General features: G+C 37.3%; 1 protein-coding gene across 1 annotated transcript; it reads left to right on the top strand.

Annotated features, from left to right (window-relative positions):
• The first annotated feature begins 7,320 nt into the window (after positions 1 to 7,320).
• LOC107842836 (organelle RRM domain-containing protein 6, chloroplastic) lies at positions 7,321 to 14,000 on the top strand. The gene is made up of 4 exons (XM_016686866.2): positions 7,321 to 7,658; positions 8,011 to 8,079; positions 8,773 to 8,879; positions 13,604 to 14,000. The coding sequence occupies exons 1-4, from the start codon at positions 7,427 to 7,429 to the stop codon at positions 13,688 to 13,690; spliced, it is 495 nt and encodes a 164-aa protein (XP_016542352.1). The 5' UTR covers positions 7,321 to 7,426; the 3' UTR covers positions 13,691 to 14,000.
• The last annotated feature ends 1,901 nt before the right edge of the window (positions 14,001 to 15,901 follow it).

Raw genomic sequence — 15,901 nt, 5'->3', positions numbered from 1 at the left:
TCGATCTTGGGTTATGACTTTTGCCGAGCGTGATACTTTGATAGACTTGCTTGTGTTAGATATGATCGATTTTGATTTTATTTTATGTATGGATTGGTTGTCTCCTTATCATGCTATCTTATATTGTTACGCCAAGACTGTGGCTTTAGCTTCGTCAGATGTGCCTAAGATAGCTTGGAAGGGTACACTTTATTTAGGTCCTAAGAGGCTCATATCTTATGTTCAGGCTTGTAAATTAGTTGAGGGGGGATGTTTATCTTACTTGGCCCATATTCGTTACACCAGTGTTGTTTCACCACCTTTCTTGGATTTTGTTTGTCTTGTTCGTGAGTTTATAGATGTGTTCCCTACGAACTTTACTAGTATGCCTTTGGATTAAGTTATTGATTTTATTATTGATGTTGAGTCGGGCACTAAGCCTATTTTTATTTTTCCTTATAGGATGGCCCCAGTAGAGCTGAAGGAACTGAAGGATCAGTTACAAGAGTCATTGGATAAGAGATTTATTCGACCTAGTATTTCACCTTAGGGTTCGCCTTTTTTATTTATGAAGAGAAAAGATAGGTCTATATGGATTTGTATTGATTATTGGTAGTTGAATAAGGTGATGGTTAAGAATAAATATCCTCTTTCTCGCACCGATGATTTATTTGATCAGCTTCAGGATGTTGTGGTGTTTTCGAAGATTGATTTGAGGTCTGGTTATCACCAATTGAGGATTAGAGCTTTCGATATTCTGAAAACTACTTTTTGGGCTCGATATGGTAATTATGAGTTCTTAGTCATGTCTTTTGGGTTGACCCATGCCCCTACCGCGTTTATGAAGTTGATGAACTGGGTGTTTCGATCTTATCTTGACTCCTTTGTTATGGTATTTATAGATGATATCTTGGTTTATTCCAAGAATAAGGTTTAGCATGAGGATCATTTGTGGATTATGCTTTAGATATTGAGGGATAAGAAGTTGTATGCTAAGTTATCTAAGTGTTAGTTTTGATTGGAGTCAGTTTCTTTCTTGGAACATGTGATGACTAAGGAAGGTATTAGGGTTGATCCAGCTAAGGTTGCAGCGGTTTGTGATTGGGCTAGACCTACTTCCCTACCAAGATTCAGAGTTTTATTGGCTTGGCCAGGTATTATTAGTGTTTTGTTGAGGTTTTCTCTTCCATTACAGCTCCGTCGACCAAGTTGACTCAGAAGAAGAATTCCTCTCAGTGGTATGATGTTGTGAGGCCAACTTTCAAAAGCTCAAGGATTTATTGACTTCAGCTCCTATATTGGCTTTGCCCAAAGAGGGCGTGGGCTTTATTGTCTTTTATGATGCTTCAAGTGTTGGGTTAGGTGTTGTGTTGATGCAGGAGGGCAAGGTAATTGTGTATGCATCTCGTCAAGATTGGAGCCTCATGAGAGGAATTATCCTACCCATGGTTTGAAGTTGTACGCAGTTCTGTTTGCCTTAAAGTTGTGGAGGCACTACTTGTATGGAGTCTGTTGTGAGATCTTCTCAGATCATCGTAGCCTTCAGTACATGTTTACTAGCGAGATCTTCATATGAGACAGTGTCGTTGGCTTGAGTTGCTTAAAGATTATGATTTGACTTTTCTCTACCATCAGGGCAAGGCTAATGTGGTTGCGGAGGGCTTGAGCCGAAAGTCGACTAGTATGGGTAGCTTGGTGCATCGTTTGACTTAGGAGAGGCCGTTGGCCTTAGAGGTTCATTCTTTGGGTTAGGCTTGATATTTTGACATCGGGGTGTGTTTTGGCATTTATGGAGGCTAGATCATCTTTGATAGAGTAGATTCGAGCTCATCAGTTTGATAATATTATATTGAGGTTGATTCGAGATGAGGTGTTGAGTGGAGAGATTAGGGAAGCCTCACTTAATTCAGATAGAGTTTTGAGGATTGAGGGCTGATTTTGTGTACCGAGAGTGGTGATTGGATTAGGTTGATGTTGGGGGAGGCCTATTATTCCATATATTCCATCCATCCAGGTGTGACTAAGATGTATAGTGATTTGAGACAACACTACTTGTAGGGTGGTATGAGGCATGATATAGCAGATTTGTAGCTCATTGCCTATGTTGTCAGCAGGTAAAGGCCAAGTATATGAGACCTGGTAGTTTGCTTTAGAGTTACCCATTCCCGAGTGGAAGTGGGAAAAGATCACTATGGACTTTGTGACTAGGTTGCCTCGTACATCTCTTGGATCTGATAGTGTTTGGGTCATCATGGATCGATTGACCAAGTCAGCTCATTTTATTCCTGTTTAGGTCTCATTCAGTGCTGAGAGGTTAGGCCATATATTCATTCGTGAGATTATGCGTCTGCATGATACGTCGGTGTCCATTATTTTAGATCGAGGTTTTGTTTTCACATCTCACTTTTGGAAGACTTTTTCAGGATGAGTTGGGTACTCAGGTTAATCTTAGCACAACGTTTCACCTTCAGACGAATGACCAGTCAGAGCGGACTATCCAGCTTTTGGAGGATATGCTTCACGCGTGCGCGATGGATTTTGGTGGCCAGTGGGAGCAGCATTTGACTTTAGCAGAGTTTGCATATAGTAATAGCTACCACACCAGTATTGATATGACTCTTTTTGAGACGTTGTATGGTAGGTGTTGTCGCTTCCCAGTGGGTTGGTTTGATGTCTTAGAGGTAAGACCTCGAGGTATGGACTTGCTTCGTGAGTTGTTAGATAGAGTCCGGGTCATTCAGGATAGACTTAGAGCGGTTCAGAGTAGGCAGCAGTGTTATGCTGATCGTAGACTTCATGCCTTGAGATTTGATGTAGGTGATCATGTTTTCCTTCGAGTTTCACTCATGAAGAGAGTGATGAGGTTTGGAAAGAGGGGCAAGCTTAGCCCCAAGTATATTGGTCCATTTGAGATTCTTCGAACTGTTGGTGATATGGATTATGAGTTGCTGTTCGTCCAGTTTTTCATGTTTCTATACTTCGTTGCTATATTCCTAATGGGTCTCATGTCATTCGTTGGGAGCCGGTTCAGTTAGATGAGCGGTTGTCCTTTGTGGAGAAGCCGGTTTCCTTTTTGGCTAGGGATGCTAGGCGATTGCGCTCTAGAGTGATCCCTGTGGTTAAGGTCCAATGGTGACATCAACCTGTAGATGAGGCTACTTCAGAGGTTGAGTCTGATATGCGTAGTTCCTATCCCCAGTTTTTCATTGATTCAGGTATTTCCTTGCCTTAGTTCGAGGAAGAACTAAATTTTTAGTGGTCGATGATGTAACGACCTAAAAATTTAATGAAATATGTGAAATTTGTGATTTTGTGTGATTTGACTATTTTACCCCTCCCTGTAGGTGCATTATGATATTTTCGGTGCAATATTGTGGGTTTTGATGGCTAAAAGAGCCTTAATTGGGACTTATGTAGATATCTTTTGATCCGTGCAACAGATGGCCGAACGGACTGCGCTAGTAGCTCCGAAATATCAATTTTTGGCTAGGTAGACCTTTGGTTCGAGTCCTGGTGCACCCGAGCTCATTTCGACCTATTGATTGGAAAGTTGAAAAATTAAAAATATGGGAGTAGGACCCACATTTAATCGAAACAACCTCAGATGGAAAATCCGACTTCGCCAGCAGAACCAGAATGTCTATTTTAGGGTGTTAGTATGTTTGGTATGATTTTACGAATTTTAAATCTCATTTTGACCCTCGATTTGGAAAATTATAATTTCGGGTTTCGAGAGTCAACTTTATGAAAGTGACGTTTTTTGAAAAATTTGATATCTCCAACGCATCCGTAGCCTCGAATTTAGTATGGTTGCATAGTCCATTTGCATAAATCAAACTCCGAACGAATTCCGGGCACCCCATCAAAGTTCGGAGTGGACTTTAACAAAAAAAAAAACTGCAACTTTTTTGGTTATTTCAGTGCAGATTTTCTGCACTTATAAATAGTTTTGGGTCTATTTTGCTCATTTTTCATCTTGCCTCTTGAAACTTAAACCCTAAATAGTTTGGGAGCTTAAAAGTGAAACTTGTGGGAGCTTGGGAAGCTAGATTAACACCTTTTTCTTGATTTTATTACAGATTAAAGATAAGAATTCATCCTTTTCTTAGTACTTTTTGATAAATTTTTCAAAACCCCAAAAATTTTAAGGTATGATTTTAAACCCAAATTTCACTCCTTTTCACTTGAATAATATGTTTTTATCTTATAATTACTAGTTTTTTTTATGAATTTAACTTTCAAAACAACTCCGATTCTTGATTCTAACCCGGATTTCAAAGATTTTACCCGATAAAGCTCAAAAATATTTTTTCTTCGATTTAAACTCAGTTTTTGACTCGGTTTAACTTGAATTTTCAGCTATAGGTTCCTAAAAATATAGGAAACATGTTTTTGAAATAAAGTTTTGATTTTGCCCTTCTTATCCGGAAATCCATTTTGGGGGTTCGTTTTGATCCCGAACCAAAAATAGTTAATATGAGTGTCGTTGGTTTTGTTTTGACGCTTAGATTTCATATTTGATATTTTTAGTGAAGTTCAGAATTGTTCTAAAAAGTAAGGTTGCGAGTTCAAGTGTAGCGGACCGATTTTGGCTTTCGAGGTAGGTTATGACTTAAATCTTTCAGACTGGGTTGGGTAGTAAATGATGATACAAAATGCACGTTAAAGGTGGGAACTAATCATGAAAAATGGCTAGCTATGTGTTGTGCCCGTGTGAGGGCATATATGTGATGTAATTATTGAAATTGAGACATTATGTGATATGTTTGACCGTGTGGGTCCTATATGATATTGATAGCCTTGAATATATGTGAATAGTTGTATTGTGTTGTTTAATATGGTACCATTGGTATATTATGATTATATTCAGATTTTATTGACATATGAGATATGTGGAAATTCATGGATGAAACAAAAATAATAAGTGATATTGGCTTATATGGTTGTGGGAATATATCATTGTGGTTGGTTGTGGAAATATATCATGTGATTGATTGTGGAAATACTCATTGTGATTGGTTGTGAGAATTACATCTTCATATCATACTCATTCATAAAACATTGGTACCACCGTGGCAACATCTGAGAAACACTGGCAACACCTTTTTAATAAAATATTATAACACCATATAAAACCCTTTTCGAAGGATATGCCGGAAAGGAGATATGAGATATGTGGATTGTATACGGGTTGACGAACCCCCCATGGGTCCTACGTAGGGAAGTTTTAGCTCTATAGGTGTATACGGGATTGTGCAACGATCCCGGAGGTTGTGTGATGACCTCGTGCATCATCATCATCATCATCATATACATTGCACTTACTTTATTGTGTTTATGTTGTATTGTATTGCTTTATTGACTTGTCATCTATGTATTTGTCTTACCTTCCTTTACTTGTATTTGATGATCTTGTATCTATATGTTCTCTCTTGTTCTATTTATATGTGACATAATGTATACTTGTGTTCTATACCTTGGTGTGTTGTTGTAATATATGTGAGATATATTAGAACTGTTAGTGCAAGCGGTGTGGGCTACGATTGTGGGACATTTTCTGATTGCAGGTGATGTGCCCTTAGTGTATATTTTGTATGCTTTATTTACTACTTTGCTTGGTCGGCCTATTATACCTACTGAGTACAAGTAGACCGTACTCATGCCTACTGCGCCATTTCGGTGTAGGTCTTAGCTCGAGTGCACCTCAGCTTGAATGACTTGGGCGATTGTTGGAGCTTCCAAGGTAGCGGTTGGACATTCATACGCCTGAAATTCACTTCTATCTTTCTATAGTTGTTATGTCTTTATTAGTATTCGGAGACAGTTATTATTCCTTTGTGGTTATTTTTTCGATGCATTTGACTCTTGAATTGTATAAGTAGTTCTTACACTATCGACACCTGGTTTTAGGTATGATTGGTATTTTGGATAAGTTCTTTTCGCATTGTTATGATTACTTATATGGTTCGGCTTTGTTCTAGAAGAGTTACCGTGGGATATTTCTGTCTTTTCTTCTTTTTTGTATCGGTTTAGGTGATAGGCTTACTTGTCAAGGTATGCCACGATAAGTGCCATCATGACTCTTATTTTTGGGTCATGACAAAGCATACACGCGATTCAGATGACAGGAGAAAACATAAGAAAGACAAGTCGAATAAAAGAAGACATGATTCTGATTCTGATTAAACTTGTATAATCCTTGTACTTATTGTGTGCTTGCTAATTCAGATTAAACTTGGTTCTGATTCAGATTAAACTTGAATAATTCATCAAGTCATCCCCAAATCAAATTAAAATCGAAAAATAAAATCAAATATTGAATTAAAAATTAGAAATCCTATCAAAAGAAGATTTGAAGATACCACATTCATCATATTTATCACCAAGTCATCACAAAATCAAATCAAAATCCTCCAATTTCATCATTTTTTTAGACGCCGAAAAATACCTTTTCGCCGAAAAAAATGGTGGCTAACATACCATGTCTTTTTTACCAGCCTTGTTTATGTATCTTTATCTTCACCATTACTCCATTAATGGAGAAGAAGAGGAAGAGGGAAAACAAAGACACCATTAATGAAGATTAATGGAGAAGAAGAAGGAGGAGGAAATAAAAAAAAATATAGAAAATGAAGGAAAAAAATACTAAAATACAAAATGAAAAAATGGAACCTTTTTATTACACGTGTAATTTTTTAATTGGTCATTTCAGTCCGTTTTTAAGCACTCACATGGCTCTTTTGTGTGACTACACGCATAGTCAAAATTTTGGTCAAAATGGTGATTTAAAACGATTTAGGTAAGTTTTATAGGGTAATAGGTTGCTCGTATAGTTTAGGTGTCTTCTTAAAAAAGTCGGACAAGTTCAGGGGTACTTTATATATTTTCTCTTCAAATTAATAATATTGACTTAACACATACATGGGATAATGATAATAAAAGACAAATATGCAATGCACCTTCTCATATACTAATAAATTATAAGTGTTTGTGTGACTATAAGTCATATCATTAACCTCAAAACAAATATTTTAAATTTAAATTATTATTAAATATAAAAATATGTCAATATTTTTGAAAAATAAATATGAGTCACATAAATTGGACAAAAAAAAATATCGTCTTTCAAATATTAAATTTATTATAATAAAGATGATATAGCTAATAAATGTTATACATATTTTTGCTACATGAAAATTAAAAATATAATATAGTAAGGGTTCGTTTGATTAGAAATGAATTATCCAAAAATTAATTATTTCAAAATTAGGAGATAACTTATACTATTACTTAAATATAAATAATAAAATAAATAATTTTGCACTATTTAATATCAAACGATCACAAATATGCTCGGACCCGAACCGGAACGTTCTTTAGAATTTGGGCGCACAAAGCGAGCACAACCCATTATCCAGTTTTCAATATTCCAGCAATTGACAAAAAAATGCTAGGCATAGTAATGGCGGCAGTGTATCCTAGCGCTAATCTATATTCAAAGTCACAGTTACCATTGACATCATTTTCTATTAGAAAAGTATCACCAAAGCATCATCTTCTTCCTTGTCATTCACTAACAATTCGTGTTCCCATAATTTTATCTGCTTCTTATCCTCATCAGCCTTCTCCTTCAAGTACTCGGTTCAAATTTAATCCTTCAACGAAGCTCTTTGTTAGCGGTCAGTTTCTTTTTATTTTTGGTTTAATACATAAAATGACGCTCAAATTTGGTATCATTGCCGAGTAAACACTTCAATTTGCAAATTTGGTTGTGCATATTTATCTAGACGTCTCAATTTGGTCTTAACTGACAACTAAATACGCCGAATCATCCGCATTGTGACTTATAGATGATTATTTTGTAAGTTGATTGTGAAAATAAGTTGAGGTGTGCAGATGTACACTCTCAAAGTTGAAGTGCTTTCTTAACCATAGGTCAAATTTCAGTGTCTGTTTATGCCTTATTAATTTTTTTCTTAACTATTTGCTATTCTTTTCACTTTTGTTGAAGTAATTTCATTTTTTTTGTAGGACTGTCATTTCGCACAACTGAAGAGAGTTTAAGAAGCGCCTTCAACAACTTTGGGGAGCTCGTGGAAGGTTAAAAAGGGAAAAAAAGGCATAATATTTAAATAGACACTCAAATTTGACCTCAAGTGACAAGTGAGCAGAACTTTGATAGTGCATATGTAGACACCTCAATTTGGTCTAAACACTCCAACTCATCCTCATTGTGTTTTGTGGAGACACCGGATGCTTACCTGACATATAAATTCTGGAGGTGTCTAGATTATCATTTTGTAAGTTGGAGTGAGTTGAAGTGTCTAGATGTGTATACTCAAAGTTGGGGTGTTTAGTTGTCAGTTGAGATCAAGTTTGAGTGTATGTTTATAGATTGTGTCCCCAAAAAGAAATATCCAATTCATTTTCATTCTTAACTATGACAAATCTTGTTTGTACCTTATGGATGTTTTGTTGTATTAGAATTGGTTTTGTACTCGACTTATAATCTTTTCAAGTTTTATACCCTTTTTACAAGAGATCTTTCATATTTTCACATATGAGATCTTTACTTTTACACATAAGAGATTTGATCTGAAAAGTCTATTAATGTTTTAAGTGGTCAAAAGGTCTTAATTCGCGTAGTAGCCAAAATGGGCACTTTTATGTCAAATGTTATTGTTGGCAAACTTAAATCAGACTGAACACTCACACTATTGAGTAAAACTAGCATCTAACTTATGGATGATTCATTCGTTAAGATTTCTAAAACACGTATCTTCAATTTTGCAGTTAATTTGATGATGGACAAAATTGCCAACAGACCAAGAGGATTTGCTTTCATTCGTTATGCTACGGAGGAGGAATCGCAAAAAGCAATTGAGGGAATGCATGGCAAGGTAATTAGAATCTAACTTAGCCATATCCTTCATTCTGGATGATATTGTTCACTGAAAAAAATCCGTTGGCATATAACACGGAATCTTTTTTCCAAGTCGGCAAATGAGCCACATTGAAAAACATGGGACACTAAATATGGAGGACCTGAATGAAAGACTCGTATGAAATGAACTAATGCTTTATGCAGTTTTGTCAACTGGGTGCCTTTAAGCACTGAAGTGAGGCTTAAAACATGTTGAGCACTGTGTCTCGTTTAATGTGTGCTTCAGTGTCGTCATTAAGGCTCTACGACAAACTTTTGTTGTGAATGAGCGTTCCCAGCTCTTAAGAATGAAGAATTTTGCTTGACACTCATTTACATTCAGTCCTGTCATTTTTATTGTCAAAATTAACAAATATTTGTTGTAAAAAACCTTATCTCAAACTTCTTGAAGATGGAAAACCCTTCTGAATATACAACAACAACAACAACATACCTTGTGTATTCCCACATAGTGGGCTCTGGGGAGGGTAACATGTACGCAGTCCATACCACTACCTCCGAAGAGGTAGAGATGCTGTATCCGATAGACTTCCGGCTCGTGACAAAAAGACAGTAAACAAAGACGTAATATAACATGAAACAAGATGAATTACAGAAATAAGATACCCACAAAGTATTACTATACACTATCAAACCGAAAGCACACACCTCACCCAAACCCTCCTAGTTAGAAACTCCAACCTATGCTCAAATCCCTACGACTACTAACAAGGCTACGCCCACTCGCACAAGCCGTCTAACCTAATTTGCATCCTTTATACCTTTCTATCTAGGGTCATGTCCTTAGTAAGCTGTAACTGCTCCATGTCACGTCTAATCACCCCCTTCAGTATTTCTTCGAACTACCTCTACCCCGCCCCGCCTGAAATTATCCAAAGCCAATCTCTCACACTTATGAACTGGGGCATCAGTGCCCCTCCTCATAACATGCCCAAACCATCTCAACCTCACTTTCCGCATCTTGTCCTCCACTGAAGCCACTCCCACCTTCTCCCGAATAGTCTCATTCCTAACCTTATCTCCCCTTGTAAGTCCACACATTCAATACAACATCCTTATTTTCGCCACATTTAACTTTTGAATGTGAGTGTTCTTGACTGGCCAACACTCCACTCCATAGAGCATGGCCGAATGGATTGCCACTCTTTAGAATTTGCCTTTTAGCTTGGGGGCCACCTTCTTATCACACAAAACTCTCGAGGAGGGCCTCCATTTTATTCACCCTTCCCCAATACGGTGAGTGATATCCTCGTCAATTTCTTCGTTCCCTTGAATCTTCAACCAAAGATACTTAAAACTATCCCTCTTACAAACAACTTGGGAATCCAACTTTACTACCACCTTGTCCTCATGCTTCATGTCATTGAACTTGTATTCCAAGTATTCCGTCTTGGTCTTACTCAACTTGAACCCTTTAGACTCCAGGGTTTGTCTCTAAACCTCCAATTTGTCATTAACCCCCTCTCCCTCTGAGTCTCATCAATCAAAACTACATCATCCGCAAATAGCATACACCAAGGCATCTCTCCATAAATATGCCGTGTCAAAACATCCATCACCAAGGCGAATAAAAATGGGCTAAGAGTTGATTCCTGGTGCAACCCTGTCAAGATAGGAAAATGCACTGAATCTCCTCCCACCGTCCTTACCCGAGTCTTCGCTCCATCATACATGTTCATATCGATTTGATGTATATCACAGGTACCCGTCTAGCCTCTAAGCATCTCCAAAGAACCTCCTTAGGGACTTTGTTGTACGCCTTCTCCAGGTCAATCAACACCATGTGTAAGTTCCTCTTCCTCTCCCTATACTGCTCCACTAATCTCCGCACAAGGTGGATTGCCTCCGTCACCAAGCGATCGAATATAAATCCAAATTGATTCTTAGAAATAGACATGATCATCCTCAACCTCCGCTCGACCACCCTCTTCCAAATCTTCATAGTGTGGCTCAACAACTTAATACCCATGTAGTTGTTGCAACTCTGAATGTCACCTTTGTTCTTGTATAAAAGAATCATCGTACTCCATTCTCCAAGCCTCAGGCATCTTCCTGAAAATGCCATTAAACAATTTGGTCAGCCACCTTAAACCTGCCCCGTCAGTAAACTTTCAAAAATTCATCGGGATCTCATCAGGTCGCATCGCCCTACCCCTATGCATCCTACGAATAGCCTGTTTGACCTCCTCAACCTTCATACGTCTACAATAATCGAAATCACGATACCCCTTTGAGTGCTCTAACACAATGTCTCCCCTTCGTCATTCAAGAGTCTATGAAAATACGACTGCCACCTTCTCTTAATATGAACGTCCTCCACCAATACTCTGTCATCCTCCCCTTGATGCACTTCACTTGGTCAAGGTCACGGGTCTTTCGCTTCCTAGACTTGGCAAGCCTGTACAACCTCTTTCCCCGCCTCTCTCCTCTAATCTCGCTTACAAGCTCTCCAAAGTTGTCGTCTTAGTAGCCGTAATTGCTAACTTAGCATCCTTCTTAGCTAACTTGTACTCCTCTCCGTTCTCCCGCTTCTCCTCATTATCCTTACTCTTTACCAACAAATTTGAATATATCTGATAAAAAAAATCGAAACCCCTTTTAAGTATTGTGCAATCTTAAAAGTGATTTATGGCCTTCAAACAGTTTACAACTTTGCGCAAATCCTTTTCGATGCTTTTTCATATAGCCTAATACATTTAGTGTTTGCACAAGGGAATAAATGACGAGACACGATCATGGATTAAAACTTTGATACATAGTGTCCCCCCTCTTCTTTCGTCCAGTAAAAGAAATCGATCTATGTGCATTCCAGATGGAGAAGTAATTACTGTTGAGGTCGATATGTATTTTTACATTTTTTGGGGATTGAAGATAGATGTACTATGGATATATATACACACTAAACAAAAAAGGGATCATTTGGTAGAGTGTGATAAAAAAACTAATGCATGCATTAGCCCTATGCATTGCTAATACCTTGTTTCGTGTACTTTTTCAACCTATGTATAACTAATACAACAACAACAACAACAACAAACCCAGTGTATTCCCACTTAGTGGGGTCTGGGGGGTAATATGTACGCAGTCCATACCACTACTTTAGGAGAAGTAGAACTAATGCTTCATTAATATAGACTCTATCGTGTATTATGCTATGCATAACTAATACCATCATTTTTCAGTGTATTAGTAATACAAAGCTTTCAACACATGCATTAACTTATTAAATGACTAATTTATTCCTCAATTTTTTCCCAATTTCTCTTCCGTTCTTGTCCCTCTTCTATACTCATTTCACTGGAACAATCTGAGAACTCAAAATTGTTGTGAAGTATCACATGGTCTCTTTCGTTCCGTTCTTGTTTCTATTTTTCCCGGTGAAAAGTTCATTCTGTTCTTCTTTTCTCTTTTTTTCGGCAAAAAATTCGCAGGTTTCGTTGCCAGGATTTTGGTTTAGACGAAGTGAACATTAAGGTAGAATGCTAATTTCACATTTCACTGGAAAATCTAAACTTTCTATGAAATGTTACCTCTTCTAGATAAGTGAAGAAGAGTTTTTATTTTTGACACAAGATTGGAAAGAGAGTGTAGAATGATAAACAAAGGGTATTTTAGTAAATTAACATTATTTGATAAAAAATATATTTTGCATTTTATTTTTAATACATCAAATCAAACAGTGTGTAAGAAATATTGCCTGCATAACTAATACTAGCATATCTAATACAAGCATTGCTAATGCAAGCATTGTCAATACACTCTATTCAACATTATTCTTATACACTCTACCAAACGACCCCTTAAGGTTGATGACTTTGCATGTCTAGTGGATGCATGACAAAGTCGCACATTGTATACAGGTCTTGGTGTGAGTTTAGACCATTGCATCTGACTTCCTGTAATTTATTGCTTGATAGATTGATTAATGAACACTACTAAATGCATCAGAACTGATAGCAACCTACATCTGCTTGAGCATAAGGTTGTTTTTATGACGAATTTAGTGTCCAATGAAATATTTTTGTTGTACAAGTTCGAAGAAAATGTCGTTTTTGGAGTTTGGATAAACTCTGTACTGAGCCAACTGAACTAATGTTGTGGCTGAAGTAATCATTTCAGTCAATATGCCAAATTTATGGGGTAGTGAATACTAATTTAATCCTGGTGAAGTGCAAAGTAATATTATGCATCTTTATATGTGTTACCATTTTCCGTTCCCAAATTCATATTGTGCATCTCCATACATAAAATATGAATGCTTAGTAATAAATAATAACATAATAAAAAGAGCATTTTCATTACATTTTTCAAGAAGCAAAATGGAAAATGCATTAGACACTCTTCTATCCTCATTTGCAAAATGATATCCGGGTCTATCCTTGTTACTGTTCTTTCTTCTGGATGGTGTGTACTGCTCTCCATTTCCCATTCTTTTGTTGTTGTTACTGCTCTCATTTCTGTATTTCCTATTTCAAACTGCTTGGAAATGCTTTATTTAAGCGAAGGGTCTTTTGGAAACCACCTCTCCATCTCTACCATGTAGGGGTAAGGTCTGCATACCTCGACCCTCCTCATATCTTACTTGTTGTTTTCCTAATTAATCTCCAACTGTTGTTACTTCATGGAGTTCCTTGTTTCTTTTTGTTGTTGAGTACAATTCTAAAAAACCGCCCTTCTCAGTTTCTGGATGGCAGGGTAATTTTTGTAGAAGTCGCTAAGTCTAGATCTGAACTTCGCCGAGACCATAATCACAATAGCAGACAATGATGTAGATATGCATCCGTAATCAAGGCTCATCTCCGAGATGCATGAGAACACCCTTGTGAAGGAGAAAAGCAGAAGAGATTCAGGAGTGGACGCGCTTCATTCAACCATAAATCAATCATCGTGCATCTATACTTTTATCAGAATATGCATCGGCAGTTTCTGGCTTTCTGCTCGCCCAACTTACTGTACAGAGGGATGAAGATTGCTTTCTTCCATATAGGAAAAATTTATCCATACTCCATTGGCTAAATTGTGATCATTATTGGTAAATCAAATGTGATATTTTAGGAAAAGTAAGTAATTATGATATTATTTTTATTTTTCTTTAATACAAAATTAATATTCAAATTTGGTAAGAAAAATGAAGGCAAAAATCGTAACATTATTATTGGACTTCTTTGTGGCATGGCAACATTAAACGGCTCATTCAAAAGTGCAGCAGTGAAATCCCGGTCTGGGAAGGGTTGTGCGCACAAGGCATGAATGAGAATGTGTGCAATGTAGGGAAATAATGCAGCAACTGAAAACTAAATGTGGAAAGCAGGAGAATCTACAAAATGCAGAAACTATGGAGCGAAAAAAGAAAATTACTCGTAGTACAGAAACAGGAGAAATTATCCTCGAAAACCATCGATAGAGTATGGAAAGAAATGTGCTCTGTTGGAAATATCTAGCTAAAGAAAATAAAGCTAAAAGGAGTGAGGGGTTGGTTAGAGTTAGTTATAACAAATACATGTTGTGCACATGTTGAGTGATAGTGAGTTGAGACTTGGAGTCTATAAATACTCCCATTTGCTTTCATTGTAAGCTAACAAAATATGAATCAGTGAGAATTGCAATTATTCTCTCTCTAAATGAATGCTACCAGTTGCTTAGTTCTTTGATATTCTTACTGTAATCAGCAAGTATTTTGTATTTTTGACATGGTATCAAAGCAACGATCTTCATCCTAGCTGCGTTTCGACAACTTCGAAGCTCAACTTAGGTTTTCCATGACGGACTCCAGTGCTAGTGTATCCTCATCAGGAACTACAACAGTTACGATTGACCACCATCATCCCTTGTATCTTCAAGCTTTCGATACTTCAGGTATTGTGCTAATTCCTATCAAGCTCACAGGACCTGCAAATTATGCGTTGTGGAGCAGATCTATGACTTTGGCACTTTGAGGCAAAGGGAAATTAGGTTTTGTAGATGGTTGGTGTCTCAAATCTCAATACAGAGGTGAATTGGCAGAACTTTGGGAAAAATGCAATGCAATAGTGCTCTCTTGGATTGGTAGTACAGTGGCAGAGGAGTTGATGCCAAGTATTGTGTTTGCGTCAAATGCAAAGAAGGTGTGGATTGATTTCAAAGAGAGATTTGATAGATCAAACTTGACTCAAATTTATCACCTCTGGACTGAGATTGCGACATTGAAACAAGGTATGGATTCTGTTACTACTTACTACTCTAAGATGAAAGATTCCTGGGATGAACTTGATGTTATGGTTCCCTTACCTCATTGTGATTGTGCTGAATCGCGACCATACCTAGAGCATCTCAGATCTCAGAGGCTTCTTCAGTTCCTTATGGGACTCAATGAAAGTTATAGTTAGATCATGAGTAGTATACTCTCTAAAACTCCTATAGTTACTGTAAATGAAGCTTATGCTACTGTGACTCAGGAGGAGAGTCAAAGAGTTCTAGGAGTCACTGATAGCAACAAGGAACCATTAACTTTGCTCGCGGAAGGGCACATAGACCATCACATAAGACCTCTGAGATGTTTTGTGAAATATGTGGATATAGAAATCACAATGTTGCTGATTGTTATAGAGTAGTAAGCTATCCACCGGACTTCAAAAGTAAGAAGAAATTTGGTTCCAACTTTAAACCTCCAAGGGATCAAGGGTATAAAAATGGATATGAGCATACTAGGGCTCCTATGCATAACCCCTCTTATGGTGGACAGTCAACCAGTGCTAGACAATTTCCTAATAAGTCTACTCAGTCTACTTTAATACCAGACTTCAAACCCCATGCCCACGCTACTGCAACATCAGGGGAAGCTTCATCCTCTAAAAGTCAGGGGTATTTTTTCTCGAATGAACAATTTGAGCAGATGAAACACATGATGACTAAAGTAAATGAAGCTGATTGTGTGTCTAATATGGCAGGTATTCACTATTTGTTGTCTAAAACCATTGGTTTTGAGTGGATAATTGACAC

Source organism: Capsicum annuum, chromosome 9 (genome assembly GCF_002878395.1).
Source record: "Capsicum annuum cultivar UCD-10X-F1 chromosome 9, UCD10Xv1.1, whole genome shotgun sequence".
Taxonomy (NCBI): domain Eukaryota; kingdom Viridiplantae; phylum Streptophyta; class Magnoliopsida; order Solanales; family Solanaceae; genus Capsicum; species Capsicum annuum.
The sequence above is the reverse complement of the archived record's forward strand: the minus strand, read 5'-3'. Positions and strand labels throughout refer to the sequence as shown.

What these genes read in the sequence shown, in the direction of transcription:
- LOC107842836 (XM_016686866.2), top strand. Translation starts at nt 7,427, where the DNA reads ATGCTAGGCATAGTAATGGCGGCAGTGTATCCTAGCGCTAATCTATAT. An exon ending in CTTTGGGGAGCTCGTGGAAG is followed by an intron (nt 8,080 to 8,772) that starts GTTAAAAAGGGA and finishes TCAATTTTGCAG; the next exon opens with TTAATTTGATGATGGACAAA. An exon ending in TTGAGGGAATGCATGGCAAG is followed by an intron (nt 8,880 to 13,603) that starts GTAATTAGAATC and finishes CGCCCTTCTCAG; the next exon opens with TTTCTGGATGGCAGGGTAAT.